The 13,711-nt window shown below is 54.4% G+C and overlaps 3 protein-coding genes across 6 annotated transcripts in view; 2 read left to right on the plus strand and 1 right to left on the minus strand.

Moving 5' to 3' along the window:
* Pmm2 (phosphomannomutase 2) overlaps positions 1 to 3,458 on the plus strand; it is a 30,425-nt gene extending 26,967 nt beyond the window's left edge. Inside the window, exon 8 of the mRNA XM_052759421.1 lies at positions 2,082 to 3,458. Coding sequence (XP_052615381.1) covers positions 2,082 to 2,147 — 66 coding nt within the window. The 3' untranslated portion in view covers positions 2,148 to 3,458. The remainder of the gene's footprint in view (positions 1 to 2,081) is intronic.
* On the minus strand, positions 1 to 12,897 carry Carhsp1 (calcium regulated heat stable protein 1). 2 transcript variants are annotated; one of them, XM_052759431.1, is made up of 5 exons: positions 12,642 to 12,897; positions 7,305 to 7,373; positions 4,200 to 4,370; positions 3,465 to 3,587; positions 1 to 405 (listed from the first exon to the last, which is right to left on the minus strand). In XM_052759431.1, exons 3-5 carry the CDS (start codon positions 4,361 to 4,363, stop codon positions 243 to 245), a joined length of 450 nt encoding a protein of 149 aa, XP_052615391.1. In that variant the 5' UTR covers positions 4,364 to 4,370; positions 7,305 to 7,373; positions 12,642 to 12,897; the 3' UTR covers positions 1 to 242. The 2 variants fall into 2 exon arrangements, with proteins under 2 accessions (XP_052615391.1, XP_052615390.1); XM_052759430.1 differs by having other exon boundaries at positions 7,305 to 7,376; positions 12,642 to 12,895.
* The window catches only part of Litafd (LITAF domain containing), a 17,546-nt gene continuing 14,746 nt past the window's right edge, over positions 10,912 to 13,711 (plus strand). For 2 of the 3 annotated variants that reach the window (XM_052759427.1, XM_052759429.1), the window contains exon 1: positions 10,912 to 12,363. The gene's annotated coding sequence lies outside the window, so the exon portion shown is untranslated. The remainder of the gene's footprint in view (positions 12,364 to 13,711) is intronic. The other variant, XM_052759428.1, reaches the window with a different exon arrangement.

A 13,711-nucleotide genomic window follows, 5' to 3' on the forward strand; every position in this document is an offset into this window, starting at 1 on the left:
TCTTTTTCAAATGCTTTTAATGTTTTCAGACAGTGAGAGCTTGTTGCAATGGCTGGAGGCTGTGCTAGTGGCTGAGAGCACCCCCTGCCTACCCACAACTCCCTTCTTCCAGGAAATGCTTGAAAGGGGCCGTGCCCGCCTTGAGGCCCCATCTTTGTGTGGCAGAGTGTTATATCCAGGGTGTCCTGCTCCTCCTCCCCCAAAGTCTCCCTCAAGCCCAGGAGAAGGGGTTCTTGCAGGCCCTAGGAGCTGATGACATGCCCGGACCAGGTCTCATGCTTGGTGCCCGGTGCCAGGTGGGTGATGACCACCTCCACAGCCTGCAGTTTCTCATTCTTGGGCGGGATAGAGCACATCTTATAGGTGACCTCGTCGCCTTCCACCGGAACATACTCCCCTTCCACACTGCAGGAGAGAAAGAGCAGTCAGCAGGGCTGAGGAACGGCAGTGTAGAAAATGCCTACCTGAGTCTGGATCCCCAGCACCCATGTGAAAAAGCCTGGTGTGGTGGAGTGTACTTGCCAGTGCTGGAGAGGCAGAGTCAGGAGGACCTGGTGCTGGCTGGCCAGCTAGCCTTGCAGATCAGCGAGAGACCCTGTCTCGACAAATAAGGTGGAGATGGGACTGGAGAGATGGCATGCTTAAGAGCCCTTGCTGTTTACTCTTGCAGAAGACCTGGGTTCAATTCCCAGCACCCAACTTGACAGCTCACAACTGTCTGTAACTCCTGTTCCAGGGGATCCTACACCCTCTTCTGGTCTCCACAGGCACCAGGCATACATATGGTACACTTACATACATGCAGGCAAACACTCGCAAAATTTTAAGAAAATAACTAAGGTGGAGAATGATAGAAGAAGACACCAATGTTGACCTCTGGCCTCTGAAAACACATGGACAGACACAGACACACACACACAACCAATCAGTGCCCACAGAAAACAAGCCCCATAGACTCCTCACTGGGACACCAGAATGGACACCATCTTCCTAGCTACTCAGTCCTTTCAGAAACAGTGCCTCCTTGCCCTTCTACCAGCCTGTGTCCTGGCCCCAGCGGCTCCTCTCTGGGGCTAAGACAGCCCAGCCACTTGGATGTTCATGTATCGGCACTGAGCATGTGACTCAAACTCAGACCAGCTTTCCTCGGCTGTCTCTACACACTGCCCTTGGTCTCAGGGCTTCCAGAACCAAACTTTTCCACCTTCAAAAAGGTGCCTAATAAGCCAAGCCTGGCAGCATGGGCATGTAATCCCAGCTACTTGGGAGGCTTAGACAAGAGGACGGCAAGTTGAAGATCTCCCTGGCCTACAGAGAGAATTGAAGACCAGGCTGGCCAACTTAGTTGAGATCATGTCTCAAGAGAAGAGTACAGAGGAGCTCAGCAAGATGAACTGGGGAAGGAGGCTAAGGCTGCTGACCACCAAACCTCATAACCTGGATTTGATCCCCTTAACACTGATTCCTATAATGTGTTGTACCTCATACTAGTATGGTGGTATACACATGCCCACACATACATACATATGTATTAATAAAATGCAAAAAACAATTTATAAAAATAAATACATGCGGCCGGGTGGTGGTGGTGGTGGTGGTGGTGGTGGTGGTGCATGCCTTTAATCCCAGCACTCGGGAGGCAGAGGCAGGCGGATCTCTGTGAGTTCAAGGCCAGCCTGGTCTACAGAGCGAGAGCCAGGACAGGCTCTAAAACTACACGGAGAAACTTTGTCTCAAAAAAACAAAAAAGAGTGCTGAGGACACAGCTCAACGGCAGAGTAGTCTGCCTAGCACATGAAAGTCCATGTCAGGCAGGCAATGGTGGCGCATGCCTTTAATTCCAGTACTTGAGGCAGAGGCAGGTGGAGCTCTGAGTTCTAGGCCAGCCTGGGCTACAGAGTGAGTTCCAGGACAGCCAGTGCTATTACAGAGAAAAACCCTGTCTCGAAAAAAAAAAAAAAAAAAAAAAAAAACCAAAAAAAAAAAAAAAAAAAAAGCCGCCTATGCTGAATAAATAGCATGGAGAAAAGTCCCCAGTTGCTTCAAGCTAAGTTCCTAACTGGTCTCTCTCTTGTGATCAGCCACTGCAAGGCTTCCTGACTTCTTATGGGATGGATCACGGTCTCACATGGAGGGCAGCATCCTGATGATCCTAAGTCCCAGGGCCAGCCAACATGCCCTGGAAGTGACTTGTTCTGATTCGAGACTCTCCAAGCAATCAATGTTTTCCCTCTTTGAAATGGTCACCAGGGAGCTTCTTGTAGCCATTCCAACAGTAGACCCTAGACATCTTACAGAATCTCCATCACTCACGCTTGCCCCACCCTATGCTTCCTCCTAATCACTTTTCATATTGTACTGTGTGTGCTTATAAATCACTGGAAATCCTTCCTGGAAAGAGGTAGTATGAACATTATACACCCATGCATGCATTCATACACATGTAAAATGCATCTAGCAACTATCTCAGGTCTGTGCTAGCTAGGGGGATTATATTTTATTCTTAGAGACTAGAGTCTTACTATGTCGCCCTGGCTGGCCTGAAACTCAGTGTATAGATCAGGCTGGCCTCAAACTCTCACCAACTCTCCTACCTCTGCCTTCTGTGTGCTGGGATCACAGGCATACATCACCATACCCAGCTTACAGGGCCTTTTCATCAGACCTGGTATGTAAGCATGCTGGGGTGGCAAAGGGGAACTGGCTAGAATTTCCATCACAGCAGAGGGGTGCAACACGACCCTCTTTTTCAAACCATGGTTTCAGACTTAGTTGGGGCTTCTGGGAAAAAGGCTCTGGTTCCCATTGGCTGAGTGAGATTGAATGTGTGGCCAGGGTGTCAGTCACTGGTAGGGTACTTGCCTAGCTTTGGACTCAGTCCCCAGTTCAGCCAAAATGAAATTAGGGCGGGCTGGGTGCTTGGCCAAAGAAGCAAGTCTGGATAGAGTTCCCAGGAAACCCAAAAGCTGCTCAGGAGCCCAACAGGGAAGGGGCTGCTGGGGGCCTTGTGGGCCACACCCTGGACTCCTGCAAGCTTCCAGACAGGAAGGAAGAGCCTCAGTGAGCAAGTGGTGGGAAAAAGGGACCGGCCCTGAGCTTCCTTCCTGGAGCAGAAGAAACAGACAACCCCAGCCTCTCCAGGCCACTCCCCATCCCAGGGACACCCTCCCCCACAGGCCAGGCACAGGACACTCATAACCCACCATGAACCATTTGCTTTCACATACCAGGCCCAGCATCGTCGTCGTCACCTTGCCCCCAGCATCTGTAGCGGACATACACCCAAGACTTCATACAATCCACAGATATGCCCAATCACTGTCACACATGAACTGCTGTGTGACACTCCTCATACACCCTCAAGCCTAGCACCTTCCAATGACACTGTCCTATACAGCATGGGGCCAGGACCACACCCCCTCGACCCCCAGTCTAGACCTCCAGATATGCTACAGTGAACTCACTCAGAGATGTGAAGGAAGATGTCAGGGCCACCATCAGCCGGGGTGATGAAGCCGTGGCCCTTGGACCGGCAGAAGCATTTACAGACTCCTTTGTAGACAGGGCCCTGTGAAGCCCTCACCGTCCTGACAGAGAGGGAGATGCACGGGACACCCATTAGTTCCATACAATAGCCACCCACTCCACTCTCCCAGCTGTGCCTCAGGGAGACCTGGCTAGGGCCACCATGTATAGTCACACAGGCTTTGTGCACGACCCTGGGAGCCGTTCACACAGAATTGTAGAAATGACTGGACAACCTTGGCACATTTTCTCAGGCCTGTTTGTCCATCTGGAAACAGGGGCTGAAATAACATATTTGGGAGCATCCCTTTCAGAAACTGTTTTTAACAGCTTTAGCATCCACTCACAGGGCTTAAACTCTACACCTGCTAGTGGCTACCCAGGCACCGTCCCCACCATACAGCCGAGGGAGTCAAGGCCTCCTGGGGAAGAGGCCTCTGTGGCTAAAGCCCAGCAGCTTATCACTACGGGGGATGGGGGGGGGACGGGACCGCGGCAGCTCCCACGGCAGCTCCCACAGACGAGGAGGCTAGCACCTGAGTTTGCGAGCACCTAGTGAGTTTCCTCCCTAGCACTTCTCTAGGACTCTCCAAGAGATGCCCAGAGCATAGATCCTGCTCGCTCTGGTAGCAGCCCCCATTTTAGGAAGTGTGTTTGGCCAGCCTGAGACTTACGCTGAGAAGGTCCTTGTCCTGCGGGTGGGCAGAGGACTAGGGACCACATTGCCTCGCAGTGGGGATGGAGAGCGATCCCGGGTCCGAGGAGTGTCCAATAGCCCAACATTAGTCTGATGCGGCGTCGGGGCCTGTGGCGGCGGCGGGGGTGGTTCAGATGACATGGCTGACCTACAGAGAGAAGGGGGCTCTCAGGGTCCTGTCTCAGGACTAGACAAGGCACAGCCTGAGTCTCCAGAGGCTCACTCCAGGTCACCTTGTCTGTGGTCACACCTTGGCTCGGGTGTCGGCTCAGGTGCCAGCGCTGGGCTCCCATAGCAACTACAGGCCTCCCTCCATCTCCACTGTGTAAGAAAATGCCAGGTCATGTGCTGGGGTGATAGCCCAGTCAGTAGAACACGTATCACACAAGCAGAGAGCCTGGGTTTGATGCCCACAATCCATGTATAATAGAAAAGCCTGGTATAGGGCTGGAGAGGCGGCTCAGCTGTTAGGAGTGTTTACTGCTCTTGAAGAGGACACGAGTTCAGTTCCATGTCGGACAGTTCACCTGGAATTCCAGCTCCAGGAGATCTGACACACTTGTTCTAGCCTGCATCTGTACTCACATGCACAAACTCACACACAGACCACATATGTACATAGTCAACAAAAATAAATCTTTCTTGTTTTGTTTTTGTTTGTCAAGAGAGGGTTTTGCTGTGTAGCCTTGGCTGTCCTGGAACTCACTCTGTAGACCAGGCTGGCCTCAAACTGCCTCTGTCTTCCAAGTGCTAGGATTAAAGGCATGCACCACCATGGCCCAGCTAATTAATCTTTTAAAAAGCTAAGATGGTGGTGTGTGCCTGTAATCCCAGCACTGGGAAAGTAGAGGCAGGTGGATCCCTAGGGCTGGCTGGCTAGCCAGTCTAGCCTAATCAGGGAATCCTAGGTCCCAGTGAGAGACTGTCTCAAAAAACACCTGGAAGATTAACAGTGGAGGTTATTCTCTAGACACACACACACACACACACACACACACACACACACACACACACACACACAGACACGGTGGAGGGCGGTATATACTAGGCAATTCCCTGTGGTAACCCCTATATGTCCCCAACACAGCCCTTGGCATGCTTCAGACACTCAGTAAACACTGTGAGGGAGAGTGTGCCCTCGGCAGGGACTTCATTGCCAAAAGCACAAATCAACAGCCCCTGTTCCCTTCCCGCTCTGCCCCACAACTCTGCAGGCACTCTCCCTCAGGAGCCTGCAGAGCGCACCCAGGGCTGTTCACAGCCTAGCGTGGCTCCCTGAGGGGCTGGTATGAGCTCCTGGCCAGGTGGATTACCACTAAAGGTCCCCGAGGAGGAGTACCCCCGCAAACTCACACCTGCCCAGGTACTACTCCCAGCCATGAGATCCACTCTCTCAGTGACCCTCAGAGGCACAGAATTCAGGCAAAAGTTGAAGGCAGAGGCTCTTACAGGCCAACCCAGCAACCAGGGGTCAGACAGGGTAAGGCAAAAGGATTGCTATGCGCTCGAGACAACCTGGACTGCAGCAACACCGCAGTTAAAAGGGGGTGGGGGGCTAAGTTAATGGTTCAGCAGTTAAGGGCACTGGCTGCTCTTCCAGAGGTCCTGAGTTCAATTCCCAGCAACCACAAGGAGGCTCACAATCATCTGTAATGGGATCTGATTCACTCTTCTGGTGTGCCTGAAGACAGGTCACTCATATACACTAAATAAATAAATAAATATTTAAAAAAAAAAAAAAAAAGGATATGGGCAGCACGGCCATGGTACACAAGTGACCCGAGGACAGGGTGGGACCAACCAGCCTTGGCTCAAGGTCAAGAACAGCCACTCTAGGGTCAGCCCTTAGGTAAGTCCTTTCCCCTTTCCAGACTCAGTCAAACTCAGGGGTGTCCTCTGACATCTGCTCAGGGATGACAAGCAAAGCCAAACACTCCAGCAGGACCAAGGGAGCCAATGGGACAGGGACAGGCCTGAGCAGGTTTGTGTGGCCCTGTGATTGGTCTGTCATATAAAGGAGCTGTCTTCTAAACAACCCAGCTACAATTGGATTTTCTGTTTTGTTATTTTGTTTTTCGGGCTTCCTGTAGCCCACACAGGCCTCAACCTCCAAGTGCTAGGATTACAATTGTGTACTGCCATGTCCAATTTCTGTGCTGCTGTGGATTAAACCCAGGGCTCTGCTCACTAGGCAAGCACTGTACCAGCTGAGCTGCATCTCCAGCCCCCTCGGCTCTAGGTACCCTGGGCCCCAGCTCATGGCCAGACTCTTCCCATTTATGATAACTCCACCGCCCCAGGGCTGCGTTTTCCCCTGCTCTACCCAGCAAGGCCCACTTGCTTCAGCTCCAACCCTCCACCTTGCAGTCCTCGGGTTCGGGGGAGCAAGGTGTGCAAGGCAAGGGTGCCTCTCTCCCCAAAGATTCAGACTTCTCCTCCATATGCCCTGCCCCTCTCTGGGGACTCAGTCCTGCCTGGCTGGAAAGATGTCACTGGCCAGCCTTCCAGAGAAGTGACATGGCTACCTACTGACCTCTTAGCTGTGGCCCCAGCCAGGCAGGACCACGAGTCCAGAGAAGCCCCCACCTTGAAGAGGTCCTGGCTGCTGGCCTGCTGGTCAGGTGTCTAGCACAGGTCATAGAGTCCTAGAATGTTCCAATGCCGGGAGTTCTGGGAAGAAGGCTGGCCCAGAGAGGGAGAGTGGGCCCCACCCAGGCCTCCCAGGACGTGGGGGTGACATGGGGACCTGATGACATCAGCATGAGGAGAGCTGCCCTTCCCTCTTCCAACTAGTCTCCCTGCCTCTCTCCTAACCCTCCCCAACCCCAGTCAGGGACACAAGTTCGGATCTTCCCACCTGCCAGCTGACTATCATTAGTGACACCAACCTCTCAGGGCCTCAGTTTTTGTATCTGAGAAATGGGAATTGTGGCAGCTTCAGACAAATCATGACATTGAAATGAAGTAATACATACAAGCACTGAGGGTACAGCTCTGCCCCGAACAAGCAGGCAACAAATACTTGCTATGGTCATTGCTGTAAACTGCAATCACAAAGTCACTCAACAAACATATCTAATACCTGATACAGGAGACACAGGGCAGAACCTGGAACCAGAGGAGGCGGTGGGGTCACAGACTGCCAAAAGGCCTGCTAACAAAAGAGATAAAAAGTAATGGGATAGGAGTGCAAAATGGACCTGGAATATGAAAAACAGTCAGACATTTGAAAAACAGTGGGAGAAGCTAGGGTGGTGGTACTTGCCTGTAACATGAGCACTTCTCTGGACCAGCCTGGGCTACAGAGATCTGGGCTAGCCTAGGCTACAGAGACCATCTCAAGAAAAGAGATACAGAGGGAGGCTGTTCTGGGTACAGACAGTAGGGTGTGGAGAGGGCGGGCTGTGGTTCCAGGCCGGGAGGCATTGTGGGAGTGGGGCAGGAAGTAAGGTCCAGAGGGCGGGGCCAAACCAGGAAGCAGGCTGCACCACCATGGCTGTCATCACCCTCTCTTCCCTGCTTTGCGCCTTCTGCCTGTCTGCTCAGACACCCTTATCATGCCCACCTCTCCAGGCTCATGAAAAAAGACTCAAAGGGGTCTTTCTCACTCTCCACTCAAGTCCCCTCATACCTCAAATCCAGCTTCTTCCTTGGAAAGGCCTGGGAAGCCCACGGCCTTCAGTGGACACCACACTGAGGGCAACCCAAGGGTCCCTTGACACTCCAGGCCCAGCCCAGGGGCTGGCACGGGCCAGGGTCGTGGGCACCCTTTGTGTGCCACACTCACCCTAACTACAGTGGAAGAAACTGAAACACGGAAATGAAGTGGCTGAGGCAGGGGTGGGAGCTGGGAAAGCTCCCGGGAGACCCTCAACGCTGCTCCACTACCCAAACTAGCCACTCAGGAGGCTGAAAGGAAGCTGGGCTCGGGCGGGGACAGAGTCCAGCTGGGGTGGGGTAGGGGTCTCCAGGAGGCCTCCCTGGCCCTGCACACGCACCAGGACACAGCCCACAGCAGCAGTCTGGAGCCTGGAGCTGGAACAGCCCCAGCTCCCTCTGCCGCCCCTGGCTCCGGCTGGCCCCTGGCTCCGGCTGGCCCCTGGCTCAGGCTGTCATGTTGCTCTCTGCCTGCTCTCAGCAGCACCGGGGTGGCCCTGGAAAAGGCACAGCCCACCCTCCATGATGCGCTACTGGGAGATGGAAATGGGGCTGAAGCTCTTACCTGCAGGGGCTCTGGGCTAGACCCTGGTGAGCCTCTGCCTGAGACCAATTCTGACAAAATGAAATGGCTAAGATGTGGTCATGACTGCCAGACTAGGTACACACATGTGTTTATCTGTGTGTGACTATGTAATATTACACGTATATGGGGGGGTATTGTTTATGTACATGATCACAGGAACACACATCTGCATGTATATGTGGGGAGAAGGGGCAGGGTGCACACATTTGTGTGTGCACAAACTCTGGATGGGTCAATAGCGCCTGGAACACCAGGGCCCCTCTGTTACGTCTTTTTTATTTGAGACAAAGTCTTATATAGCTCAGCTGGATGCAATCCAGGGCTTCCTGAATCCTAGGCAAGCACTCTACCAACTGAACCACATGCTTAGCTGTATGTTCCATGCCCAGCACCACCCGCATGTACCAGCAGAAACCCAGAGCCCTTCTAACCCTCAATGGGGGTGGGGGCGGGGACAACACCGGGCAGGATAAGACACAAACCCCTCTGCCAAACAAGGCCAGCCCAGGGAGAGGCCCAGGGCCTGGGGGTAGGATGCCACACCCACCCTGACTGTCCAGCATGGAGAGCATGTCAGCCTCTTATCCTGAGAAATGTGGCAAAGGGGGCCACTAGCTGAAAATAGAAGGGAATTTTCCATAGACCTTATAGAAAGTTCTGGAGGATTCCGGGAGCTCAACTGGGCACCAGGATGGCCTCCTCAGCCCCTCTACAGCCCATCCCAAAAACTAGTGCCCCGTCCCGGTCCTCCCTGGCCAGGCCCAGAACCTTCTGTGCTCTTCGCCTTAAAGTCCCCAGCTTCCAGGCTGGGCGGCGGTGGCGCACGCCTTTAATCCCAACACTTGGGAGGCAGAGGCAGGCGGATCTCTGTGAGTTTGAGGCCAGCCTGGTCTATAAAGTTCTAGGACAGCTAGGACTGTTACACAGAGAAACGGTCTCCAAAGAAAAGAAAAAAAAAAGCCCCCAGCTTCCAACATGTACATCCCTCTCTCCCTTTTCAGTTTTTTGAGTCAGGATCTTACACTGCACAACCCAAGTTGTCCTCAAACTCATGGTAATCCTCCTGCCACTGCTTCCCCTGGTGTGAGCCATCACACCCAGCTGGGAAAATCTCTGGCACTAGGGAGCCAGCCAGGTGCTTACCCGAAGTGTGGGAGGTGGTTACACTTCAGAGAGGCGTGTGATTTATGGCTCCTCAAAGGCAGGAAATGGAGAGTCAAGGAACATGAGCTTGGGGAAGCTGGAGGCTTCATCCTTGGGCAAGGCCAGAAGCTCCTGAAGCCTGTTCTGCACACTGAGGTGTCTAGAATCTTGTGTGGGTTTGTGGCCAGGGAAGGCTACTGCTGGGCACTGTACTAGGTCACTTTCCAGCCCAGAGCCTGGCCACTGCTGGCAGGGAGGTAGGTTAAAAACTCAGGTCACTCAGGCAAAGGGACAGAGCAGGCCACTAGAACTTCTGGGACCCTGCCATGGAGGGAGAAGCCAGTGCTTTTTCTGATGTCATAGGGGATTCATGGGCACCGGGTATTCCTGCTAGCCTCACAGGTAGGCACTTCACCATTTCCCTGTCCCATGAGAAAACTGACAATAGATTCGGCAGCCAGGGCTTCTCACACTTTAGTGCCCCCAGGAATCGCTGGCCAATGTCCAAAAGCAAACTCCAACTCCCGCAGATGTGGGCGGAGTTAACATGGCTTTGCTTGTCAGCTGGGTCGGTTGGTTGCTTTTCTGGTGCTGGGAAGGAGGATCTCTGGCCCTAGCACTGAGCTGCTCCCGACCCCCAAGACTGCCTTTCTAAGGGGCTCTCAGAGACAGCTGCCACTAAACTACCCAGCTCCCAAGAGGCAGGCCCTCTGGGGGAGGGGACACAAATGGACAGACACGCTCACCCAGCACATGCAGTGGGCCAGGGCTCCAGGAGATTGCAAGGCTCATCTTCACCCCCACCCCACCAGGCCGTAGTCTAACAGAAAAGAGCCCATAGCTGAGGACAGGGACAGACTGACCAGGTGAACTGGACGCAGGGATCTGGGAAGGCACAGGGGTAGAGAAGGAGCCTGAGGTTTACGGCAGCCAGGCTGGCTAGCCACATGCTGCTCCATTGTTCTGGGAAGAGTGAATTCTGAGTGAAGAGAAGGGAGGGATGCCAGGGGCGGGGCCATGAAACAGAGAAGAGCAAACAGTCGGGGATGAGGAGAGAATACTCCAGTCCCTCCAGCAGCCCAGCTGGGGAACTCCCGCCTTCAAGTGCAGGAACCAAAAGCAGTCCCTTCCATAATACCACCTCAAGAACTCCCCCAGGAACGCCCATCCGCGGGACAGAGGCCACCACTGCCCTAGGTCTCTGCAAGGCCAAGTGGACCCTGTTCTCCACCAAACCTAGCCCTGAGTTCCTCCCCCCAACATTCTGTTCCACCCCCACCCCCCTACCCCCATTTTCCTCATCTCCCAGCCTGACTCTCCCATCTTCTCCTAGACCCACTAGTTCCCTGCTCCAGTTTGGACAGGAACCGTGCAGCATCCAGTGGCTGGAAGCTGGAGAGGTGGTTCTGGCCACAATGCGGAGCAGGAGGTGAGCTTAATAACAGCGGGCCCCATGGTGTGCACGGTCACACTAGGGTCACGGGAAGAGCCCTTCCCTCCCACAGCTGCCAGATATGGGACACAAAGCAAATTCCTGCCCTAGCACTCAGGAGGACAAAGAAAGTCAGTTCCCCCCAAGCCTAGGCTGAGTCTAACCCTTACTCAGATCCCAACACAGAAAAGATTCTGTTCCCACCCTGGGGTGGGGGGCGTGGGTTACGACAAGTGGAGGGTGTAAGGGCACATGGTGGCATCCAAGTTGTCACCCAAGAGGAGACAGTGGCAGGAGACCAGACTCTGAGGAGACCCGTCCCAGAGCAGGGGATGGCTGAGCAGAGGCTTAAAGGGTCACTTAGGGACCCAGAGTCACAAAGCAGCTAGAGAAAGAAGGTCCTTTGAAAAGTTTGAGCCCAACAGGACAAAAAAAAAAAAAAAAAAATGGGGACATGGGACAATTAAAAACATATTTGTGGATTGGTTTTAAACATTGTTTTTGTTTAACCGGTTTGGTGTTTGGAGCCAAGGAAGACCCTGAAATCCTGAATCCTACCTCTCCACCTCCCCAGTGCAGGGCTGCAGGCATAACCCATCACTATTGATTTAATGAATCAATTATTTTTCACACTCCCTCTGACTTCAGCTTGGAGAACAGACTGAAAGCACCAAGACTGGGCCATAGGAAGAGGACAGCAGAACAGCCAGGAGGAGAAAAGAAGCTCCTATTTCTCCGGGCACTTGGGCTAGCCAGCTCCTCTATTCCCGCACACACCCCTTTCTGGTAGAAAAGGTTATTTATAATATTCCTGTCGGCAAAAGCAGTCTCCTATTTTGCAAAGAGGCACCACCGCTTCTCAGACCGCAGACCCTGCAGGAGAGGGCTGATCTACAGTTCACCCTGCACAGACCTACGCTGCAACCCCAGAAAAGCTGTGGGCTCACAGCCTGGCTTTTTAAATAAAAATCAAAACCTAACCTTGCATTTCCGGCCTGTAAAGGCCGCCAGCGCGGGTGAAGTTTTCCTTTGCGCCCTAGGGCCTTCCCCCTCTCCCCCCGCTCCCGCCCCATCCCGGCGCAAACACCAAGCCAAGGCGCCCAGCCGCTCCTCCTCCCTAGAAGAGGCCCAACCGCGAGGGACCAGGGCGGCTCCCCTTCTCCCGGCCTGGCTACTGTCCCGCCGCCCAGCGTGCAGCTAGCAAGGCCCGGCCCCTCGGGGACCGCTCCACCTCCAGCTAGCAGCGAGTCCCCCAGCACCTCCAGCCCGCCGGAAAGCACAGGGGAGGGAGCGCCGCCCACGCACAAAACAGGTGGCCTAGCGGTAAGTACTACCCGAAGTCTCGCAAGGATACCTCCTACTGCAGCCAAACCTACCCGTGTCCCCTTAGGGAGGGTGAGTAACCCGCGCGCCCCAAACTAGCCCGGGCGATTGGGGCACGTCCGGGAAGGGACCCAGCGCGGAGCTGGAGAGCCGGAAGGCCCAGCAGTGGGGGATCAGAGGAGCAGAGCAAGCCTCGGCCCATCCCCGCGGCTCCCGGGGCTCCCGGGGACCCCGTGCTCCACCACACCCTTCCCTAGAGTCCCGGAACAACAGCTTACCTGGCGACACGTTTGAGTGGAGGAGTTCGAGTCGTCCCAGCTGCTGGCCTCGGACTACAAGCAGATATCTGGGGAGGGGGCGTGGCCGTCGGGTAGGGCAGAGGGCGGGACCACGCCCCCTGGGGCTCCCGGCCAATGGACTCGCGGCCCGGAACGCGGGCCTGGGCCAGCCGGGAGGGAGAGGAGAGCAGCGCAGCTGCCTCGGCGGGACCTTTGTGTTGACGCCCCGCGGGTACGAGCGCGGGATGCGCGCACGGGACTCGGCCGAGGGGCAGCAGGTGTCCTCCCCCCGCGGGGCTGCCGACGCCCAGTGTCGATCCGGTGCCCGGGAAAGTGGCACAATCGGGTCTCCGCGCGCGCCCCTCCTGGGCACAAGTCCAGCCCCCACCTGCCCTTGACTCGAGATAAGCGAAACGCCTGGGTTTTTTGCAGGAACTACGAGATAAAAGAAAAGGCAGAGACAGAGAAACATCAAAACAAGGGAGGAGTGAAGCTGTTGTTTTGTTCTTCTATTGGCTAATTGATTCATTCTCCCTTGGCTGATTCTGGGACAGGCTGGCCTCAGTCTCCCTAATAAAGGGTGTTGCTTCCAATTCGCAGAGAGGAAACTGAGGAACAGAGGCGTGCTATGATCTATCTCCACAGTCAAAATGGAGAGCAGGCCCTCAGCATGACCCCAGGGTCAGATTCATATTTCCTAGGCCTGGGAAAGGGGTACCCTATAGGTGTGGTGGGCAGCAGGTCCAGGAGTCCCGGTGGTATTTCCTCCCTGCTGAAACCCTTTAACTCCACCCCCAGGGCATGCTGGGCCATCAAGAAAACTAACAAAGCCAACTCTCTCTCTCTCTCTCTCTCTCTCTCTCTCTCTCTCTCTCTCTCTCTCTCTCTCTCTCTCTCTCACTCTCTCACTCTCTCACTCTCACTCTCACTCACTCTCCTCTCTCTCTCTCTCTCTGTCTCTGTCTCTCTCTCTGTCTCTCTGTCTCTGTCTCTCTCTCTGTCTCTCTCTGTCTCTCTCTCTCTCTCTCTCTCTCTCTCTCTCTCTCTCTCTCTCTCTCTCTCTCTCCTGG

Source organism: Peromyscus californicus, unplaced genomic scaffold (assembly GCF_007827085.1).
Source record: "Peromyscus californicus insignis strain IS unplaced genomic scaffold, ASM782708v3 Scaffold_3__1_contigs__length_106647218, whole genome shotgun sequence".
NCBI lineage: Eukaryota > Metazoa > Chordata > Mammalia > Rodentia > Cricetidae > Peromyscus > Peromyscus californicus.